The sequence below is a fragment of the Myotis davidii genome, unplaced genomic scaffold (genome assembly GCF_000327345.1).
Source record: "Myotis davidii unplaced genomic scaffold, ASM32734v1 scaffold89, whole genome shotgun sequence".
NCBI lineage: Eukaryota > Metazoa > Chordata > Mammalia > Chiroptera > Vespertilionidae > Myotis > Myotis davidii.
In genome coordinates, this window is record NW_006300372.1 from 802,373 (window position 1) to 811,057 (window position 8,685).

Consider the following 8,685-nt stretch of genomic DNA (forward strand, 5'->3'; position numbering starts at 1 on the left):
GATTCCTTCTGTAGCTGCAGCTCCTGCAGTTGGCGCCCCACCCCCACTCCACCCTCATTTGGCCAGAGAGAACCTCTGCGCGCATTCCCCCAATTCCGGTCAGAAGGACCTGGGACAGGGGGTGAAAGAGGAACCTAGGCCATGAGGAACTTGCAGCTCAGATCAAAGACTTGGCTCTTAGGCTGGGCCACCCAAGGGTTAATTGGGCGGCTCTGGATCCGATGTCTGGGTTCAAACCCAGCTCTGCCAACTGCCAACCGTTTGACCTTGAACAAATTAAGTTAAGGTCCAGGTTTTCAGTATTTGTGCAGTGGGAATAGCACCAGCTTCCTAGGGGAGTTGTGAAAAGTAAATGGTAACACCCATGTAAAATACTCAGCACAGTGCACACACACATAAAATGGAATAAATGTTAGTGATTGCCATTAGGATCAAAGCTCGAATTATCATAGCCTACAAGGCTCTGCATAACCCAAGCTCCCAACTCCGTGGACTTGGAGAGGCCACTGACCCCCTCCACCCAGCAGCCTAGGTCCCTTCTGCCTCAGGACCTTTGCATGTGCTGTTTTCTCTGCCTGGAAGGCTCTTTCCCACCCTGCACTTCAAGCCAGCCTGCTCTTTCTTTGGGCCTCAGTTTACTTGTCACATCATCCCGAAAACTCTCCGAGTCTGCCCTCCTCCAAGCGCAGTCTGTTCTATTTTCTCATAACAGCCTGGGCTTCTCCTTGCTAGCAGTGCTCCTAGTTAAAATGTATAAATGTGATGTGTTTAATGTCCATCACCCCCTGGACAGCCCACTCCATGAGGCCAGGAGCCCATCTTACTACATCCACTGTGGTATCCCCAGGCCCCAGGACAGTGTCTGGCGTAGGCCCTCTATTCGTGGTAAGTGACCCAGAGTGGATGGTGGGATCCTGAGACCAGAGGGAATCTTGAGTCTTCTCTGTTATTTCACCAGTGCCTTCCCATGGTAAACCTGTATTTATTAAGCTCATCTATGTGCCAGGTCCCGTGTTGGGTGCCTAGGACACAGAGCCATACAATTCTCTCTCTGACTTAATGGAGTTCATAGTCCAAGGGCAGACACAGACATATAAACAGAAGACAACACACATGGGGTATAGACAGCAGCGAGGGTGTGTGTGTGTGTGTGGGGGGGGTGGCTGTTCCTGCAAGGCAGGGCCCTTGGCTCTAGGTGGTATGGGTGGACTAAGTGTCATGCTTTACCTGCATTATGACACTAAAACTCACCACTATCAGACAGGCCTGGGATCATCCCTATTGCCCAGAGGAGGCTTCAAGAGGTTAAACAGCCCGGCCCAAGTGGCTCAGTGTTTGAGTGGGGATTACGGTTCGATTCCCCATCAGAGCACATGGCCGTGTTTCAGGCCCGATCCCCAGTCGGGGGTGTGCAGGAGGCAGCTGATCAATGATTCTCGTCATTGATGTTTCTATCTCTCTCTCCCTCTCCCTTGCTCTCTGAAAGAAAAAAGAAGTTAAACAACGTGCCAAGAATCACAAAGACAATAATGGCGGAAGTGACATTCGAACACAGGGACACTCTGCTTCAGAGTTGGAGTTCTGCACTACCTGACCATGCTGCCTCCTAGCCAACAGCTGTGAGGCTAGCCTCCCTTTTTTTAAGGTTGCATTCGCATCCTAGCCCACAAACCCCTTTCTCAACTGGCAAGAATGGGACTGCCCCTCCCCACATCCCTGCCTGCCCCTCCCCACACCTCTGCCTGCCCCTCCCCACATCCCTGCTGGTAGGAATGCTGCCACCCAGGAGCGGGGAGGGAGGGAGGTGGGAGCGCAGGGCTGAGGGGCAGGTGAAAGCTTCCCCCACATGGAGCTTAATGAGGCATGCTCATTGGGCAGCAAAGGAGACCGGCTGCAGCTCAGCTAAAAACAGGAGCGCCTCTGGCTTCTGTGCTGCCAAATCCCCGGCGCTGGAGGGAGGCCTGAGCCTAAGCCGGCTCAGCGCCCTAAGGGTGCCGCTCTCACTTTTACACCCACCTCAAAGCTCCACTGATCCTGCTACATCTCCTCTGACCACCCCTGGGCCTTTTTTTTTTTTTTTAGGTTCATTTGTTCTCGTAAAGGCAGCCCAGCCTGCTCTCCCAGATTCCAGGACTTAGCCAGCAAAAAGATTTGGAGGCTTACAGGGGACTGTTCTGAGTCTTCTTTGCACAGGGCTGACTGGTTAGATGGGGGTTCATTCCTTCAAGGATTCAAGACCACCCCTCTTTTTCAGGTCATCCCGCCCTCCGGCTCTCGGAAAGCTGCATCTTCCAGCAGTACCCCGAGAATTCTGACAGCTGGATCTGTGGTCAGAGCAGTGATGCAAGACTAGAACTCAGGTAAGAGAACAAGGGCAAGGCTAATAATTGTGACCATTTATTGAGTCCTTTCTGTGTGCCAAACACTGTGCTAACTAAGCACGTTCCATGCGTTTGCTCAGTGAATCCTCACAGCAACCATGTCGGGAAGGAACCAATATTATCCCCATTTCACGGATGAGAAATTGAGGCTGAAAAAATTCAAGTACTTTCCCCAAGTTCACACAACTAGAAAGGGGTGGGAGATTCAAGCTCCGGCCATTAGGACTCTGAAGCCCAAGCTCTTAACCACTCTACTCTCATGGGTCAACAACACAGAAGGTAGTTCAAGAAAAGACCAACCAACAAAGAACTGAAAGGTGGGCAATGCTGATACTCAGGGTCGGGGGGCGGAAGAAGCAATTATTACAGAACAGAAAGAGCTTTGTCCACCACCAGACAGAGCCAAACAATGGAGGATTGCAGTGGAGAAATATTGGCTATTTTATTGATGAATGACACCACCCAGGAGAACAGGAAGCTAATGCTCAAAAGCCCGAACTCCCGATGGTGTGTAGGTTACAGGTTGTATAATAGGGCAAAATCACAAGACATGGTGGGTTAGGAGTTCAGTGCCTTGCTGGAAGTTAACGTGTTGGCTGTGAGCTAAGGGTAATGAATCATTTCTCCAGGTCTAGAGGTCAGCCCTGAGGCCTGTTCCCATGGTTTCATGGGCGCCATAGGACTCTGGAACTGAAACATAACTTAGGTCAAGATGTTATCTTCAGCCTGCCAGAGGTCCCAACCCCATGACCATTATTCAGGCCTACTGTCTCCTGCTGCCTCAGGGGTTGCTGATTATCCAGGGGAAAGGCTAGATCTCTGAGGAACATATAGAGAAGATTTCTAGAGCTGGAATTTAAAACCAAATTTAAGTCATAAGAACCCTTGGTTTCACAATGACAGAAACAGAACCATCAAGGGGTAAACATGGGAGACACCATACGAGGGAAGCTGGAGAGGGGACAGATTCAAGGGCCTGATGAAAATGCGATTTTTTAAGGACCTGGTGACTAGCTGTGTGGGGGAGTGTCTGACACCTTTGGGGTGTCTGCGCAGATCTCAAGAAATGCAGACGGAAAGTTAGAGAGAGGGCTCACTTCACTGGCTCCCGAGTCTACAGTCCTGATCTTCCCTGGGTTCTAGCTGCATATTGCCTTTGGGGTCCATTAATGTCCCCTACTCCTCCGTATCCTGATACAACTTTCCTAAAGAGCTAGTGTCAGTGAGTTTCTAATATTGCCAATGAGAGTCAAAACTAATGTGGGGGAGAGCTGAGCCAACGCTAAGTTCAAAGTTTCTTTCCTGAGTAGCTTGGGGAAATAGCACAATTGACAGGAATAAGGAAATACGATGGTGAGGTGGTTTGCCTGTGAGATTTAAGGAGTAGATGGTCAACTGAGTCAGGTGCTCTGGACGCTGACTGAGCGAAGGCCCACTGGTGGTCAATGAGGTGGCCCCGATGACCCTAGTGACAGTTGTGTCAGAAAAACAGTGATGGGAGCTGGGAGACAAAGCTGAAAGCAAGGGCGTTTGGAAGGAACGGGAGAGAATTTGTGTGTTACCTTTAAAAATGTGGCAATAGAAACAGGATGGTAGCTGAAAAAGGCAGGGCGATCAAATGAAGGACCCCACCCCCACCCCAAGATAGGAAAGGCCTGTGTATATTTCATAGAAAGAAAAAAACTAATAGAGAGATGTACGCTTTGGCATGAGGATTAGGATAATTAGACAAGATAAATAGACAGGGTTCTGGAAGAGACAGGAAGGGAATGGGACTGAGAGCAAACAGAGGAGTTTGGCCTTAGAACAAAGGGACTCAGACCTCTGCAAATGAGTCTCTGTTCTTGTCATTTCCTCTAACTCATATTCATGCCTTACATTTATTTGCACAGTGTGCAATTAAAAGTCCACAGCTGTCCTCACAGCTGCTCTCAAGTTAGATCCTTCTTCATTATCATCATTTACTGACCACGTGCCAGGTAATTTATGTTAACTCATGAGAAGGGTACAATTCTCATTCCCATCTTCCAGATGAGGAAACCGAGGTGAAAGATATAATTCACTTGACTAATCACCCAGCTGTAAGTGGGAGAGCAGTGTTGGATGCCAGACAGTCCAATTCTAGAACCTGTGCTCCACTGTGCTGCTTCCTGAAACTTCAAAGAGTTGAAAATGTTTGCCTCTAGAGAGTAGGAATAGAGAGTGGAGAGCTGCCCACGGCAGGGGTCTGCTCTATTTTTCTGAGCCTTGTAGTACTGTTTGACTTTTTACTAGAGTAGGTGCTCTCTTAACCAACCATTACTTGACTGCGGGGTAAAACCCACTGAGTCTGGCATGCTCCCTGCTCTCCTTAATTCACTTCACACTTAGGTATGAATCGTTTGACCACTTGACCAACCACATGTCCAGAACATTTAAAATGTTCATTTCAAAATGAGAAAACAAACTTGTACAAAGGAGCTTGCATTTTTTTATGATAAAAAGTCCCACTAGTTAAAAGCAAAAACAACCGGCAGCAATGCTGAGGGGATGACTCAGCCTTCTCAGTGACAGTGAGGTCACTGGCTAGAAGGGACATGGTGAAAATAAGGGCTTAATCCCTTCAATCCATCGCCCACTCAGCAGCCAATAACCTTTTCAGGATCCCGCCAGCCTAATCAAGCTCCCTTCCTTGATGTGCCATCCCCTCAGGACAGAGTCCAGACATCTTAGGAGGTTTGTAAGACTTTATGACCTGGCCCCATTTACCTCTCCGGACTAACGGGCTATCACTATCCTATATCCTTACCAGTCCTTCAACAACCACACTGATCTACGATTGTACTCTCTTTGCCTTCCTGGGCACGTTGCACCAGCCAGAACTGTTTTCCCTTCCTCTTCTTCATCTGGCTAGTTTCCAGTCCTTACCTTTAGGCTCATGAGTTCAGATGTTGCTGCCTTCAGAAAGTCTTCCTTGGATTTCCATGCCTCGGTTATGAGCCTCTCCTCGTGTTTCCATAGCACCCCGCACTTTCCCACTAACGCACTTGCTAAGTTCTTAACCACTCTTCAAGCCCCTGTGTCTTCCCCTCCCACACCGACTGTGGGCTGATCCTGTGAATTGCTTTAATGCAGAGTGCAGAAGTGAAGCTGTGCAGGTTCCAGGCCTAAGCCTCAGGGAGCCTGGCAGCTTCCACTTTTGTACTTTTAGGAAGTTCTGGGCCACTGTTTTGGAAGCTCAGCTACCCAGCTGGAGAGGCCGCATGGAACACGGCAACGAGGCTCAGCCTTTCCAATGTCCCAGGCGAGCCTTCATATGACTCCAGCCCCAGCTGCCGCCTGACAGCAGTCTCATGAGAGGCCCCCAGTGAGACCAGCAGAATTGCCAGCTGAGTCCAGTCAATTCACAGAACTGTGCAAGATAATGACTGATTAAAGCCACAACATTTTGGAGTTTGTTATGCTGCAGTAACTAAAACACCATTCTGTATTTCAATTGTCTACTGAGTTTGCTTGCCCTGTTAGACTCTTTTCTCTGTGAGGGCAGGGACTACACTCATTTTTTTAAAAAACCGTTGTATACTCAGGACACTCTCCAGCACGCAATCAGCTCTCAGATATTGGATTAGGGCAAATTAAGAATGTCTGCCAAAACAAATGTCTAGAGCCCTCACTGTGGTGAGTACACAATGGCATCAACAAAAGAGAGTTAAGTGGACATCTGAGTAGTACGTTCACTTACCTTTGTAGAGGGATTGAGTCAATTTGACTGTGGGCCACAAGCCAACACAGAGCAATCTTGGGAGAAGAGAATGGCTGATGGGTGGGCCTGAAGTTCAGGCAAAACTAAAGGCCAGGGGACAAAGCTGCTGTCCTTGACGGTGCTCCTCTGGGCCAAACTCCACAGGTGATCTGGTGTGTCAGCGAGGACGCCAGCGGCCCTAGCCATCTACCCTCAAACAGGTGGTCTGTCAGTGTTCTCGGACTTCTAGGGACACGAGATGTCATCAGGCCATTTTACATATGGGAACAGACACCTTATCTTCAAAAAACTTCAACTAGCCTCAAACACGGAGGACCCTCAATGATAGTATATGTGGAGTGAATACATTTACGCTAGAATCAATAAACCCGATGGTTAGGGGGTGGTGTTCTATGTCTGTAATCATAGCAGTGCAAGGTGTCAAGTCAACAGGCATTGTTTGAACATCTTCTGTGGACAGTTTATGTCAAGCCCAATATGGGACACAAAATGGGAAAATGCCATCCCTGCCCTGAGGGAGAGAACTGGAGAGACTAGACTTACACAAAAGGGGTAAATAACAGGGCAACATGTAATTACTGCTAAACTGTGTGGTAAGAAATTAAGTGCTAGAGAAACTGGGAAAAGTAGAGAGCAGTGAGGGCTCCAATAGTTGGGGAGTTGTCACTGAAGCGCTAGATGTGGCTGAACCTTGAAGAATAAAATTAACTACAAGACAGGCTGAGTGGAAAAAGAACATGGAAGTCCCAGAGGAACAGAGCCGAACCAGTATGCATATTTTATTTTGAGGCAGCAACACAAGGTATATGAAAAGTGGTTGCCCCAAATCCCAAAGCAAGGATATTTCTGAATAGTTCCCTAATATTCACATGTCTGAGTCTATTTATTGTTTCTTCTGCCTGCAATGCCTTTCTCCACCTGGCAAACTCTTTTTTAAAAAATATATTTTTATTCATTTCAGAGAGGAAAGGTAGAGGGAGATAGAAACATCAATGATGAGAATCATTGATTGGCTGGCAAACTCTTATAGTTAAAGGCCTAGCTCAAATGCAACTACTTTTCAGAATCTTTTCCTGGTATCCCATAACCCAGTGGAAAATATCTATTTTTCACTATTGGAAAATATCTATTTATTTTGCCTACTCACCTCCCCCAGTACAATTAAGAGCAACTTACACTTACAAGGCTCTTACTGTGTGCCAGGAACTATGCTAAACACCTTAAACGTACTATTTTACTTAAACCTCACAATTGCATGAGATAGTATTTTTCCTATTTTATAGATAAAGAATCTCATGCTTAAAGTGATCAAGTAAACTGCCCAAGAACACATAACTAGGAGGCAAGAAAGCTGGAATTCAAACCATTTGTGGAACTCCAGAGGCCACACTTAAAACAACAGACCATGTGTTCCTGGAGGCCACAAATGCTCTTTACTCTGTCTTCTGATTCTAGGATAGTGGCTGACATATGGCTCAAAAATTGAACATATGAATATGTCAGTCTGGTTGTATTAATTGCCTGTGTCTAAAAGTAGGTACCCCCCAGCACTCTTTTACCCAGGTGGAGACTTCCACCTACCCAGAAGTCAGGCACCTGGGGAAAAGGAGGAGGAAATCTACACACCTTATATTTGAATTTGAGCCGCTTTATTTTATGGATTCAAGTGCAGTGGAAGAGGAGCCATGCTTTTCCCAGCAAAAGAACACACATCAGTGGCACTGGCTGGGTCTGAAGACGAGGGCTCTGATTAGCAACAGGAGTTCGTGTAGCGGGGCGGGGGGTTCTCTCTTAGGTATTTTATTTTTTAAATATACTTTTATTGATTGCAAAGAGGAAGAGGGAAAAATACAAACATCAATGATGAGAGAGAATCATTGACCGGCTGCCTCCTGCACGCCTCCTATTGGGGATTGAGCCCGAAACCCCGGCATGTGCCCTTGACCAAAATCGAACCTGGGACCCTCTAGTCCGCAGGCGCTCTATCTGCTGAGCCAAACCAGCTAGGTCTCTCTTAGGTGTTTTAAAAACAGCAACTCAAGTTGTTCCTGTTAAACCAGTTAGGGCCAGACCACTTTTTGACCCTCTCATTACGAAGGCTGGTGCCCTGACGGTGGAAGGGTCTGGCTGGGACCCCGGCATCCGGGCCTGCCTGTGCAGTTCCTCACCGCCTACCCCGACGGCCTTGGACGGGGAGCCTGGACTACGGGCTTCCCACCTGAGACCTTAAGGGAGTCCAATGGGTCTCGTTACTCCCACCTCCTCCAGCATCGCGGCCGGAGGAAGGCTGCTCCCCTTTCGCGTCTCTACGGTGTTTTGCACGAGCCTCTGGCGCCACCGAGGCCGCCCTGGTCCCGCTTCTCGGGCGGCTCAGCTTTGCCAGCCGCGAGCACCCGCCCCCGCGTTCTCCCCGGGCTCGTGCCAGCACAGCCCACGTGGCCGCGCCCTTGCCGCACTTCACCTCCCGCTACCCACAACCCGCCTCCACCCCACTTCCGTTCGCCCAGCACCGTCCTTCCGGCCGGGCCCCTTTCTCATTGGCCGGCTGGGGGCTTCCTCTGG

The 8,685-nt window shown here is 48.6% G+C and overlaps 1 protein-coding gene across 1 annotated transcript in view; it reads left to right on the forward strand.

Moving 5' to 3' along the window:
- The window catches only part of KIAA0141 (KIAA0141 ortholog), a 29,381-nt gene that overhangs the window by 6,350 nt on the left and 14,346 nt on the right, over window positions 1–8,685 (forward strand). Inside the window, exons 2-4 of the mRNA XM_015572601.1 lie at window positions 2,255–2,360; window positions 3,438–3,460; window positions 8,392–8,634. Coding sequence (XP_015428087.1) covers window positions 2,255–2,360; window positions 3,438–3,460; window positions 8,392–8,634 — 372 coding nt within the window. The remainder of the gene's footprint in view (window positions 1–2,254; window positions 2,361–3,437; window positions 3,461–8,391; window positions 8,635–8,685) is intronic.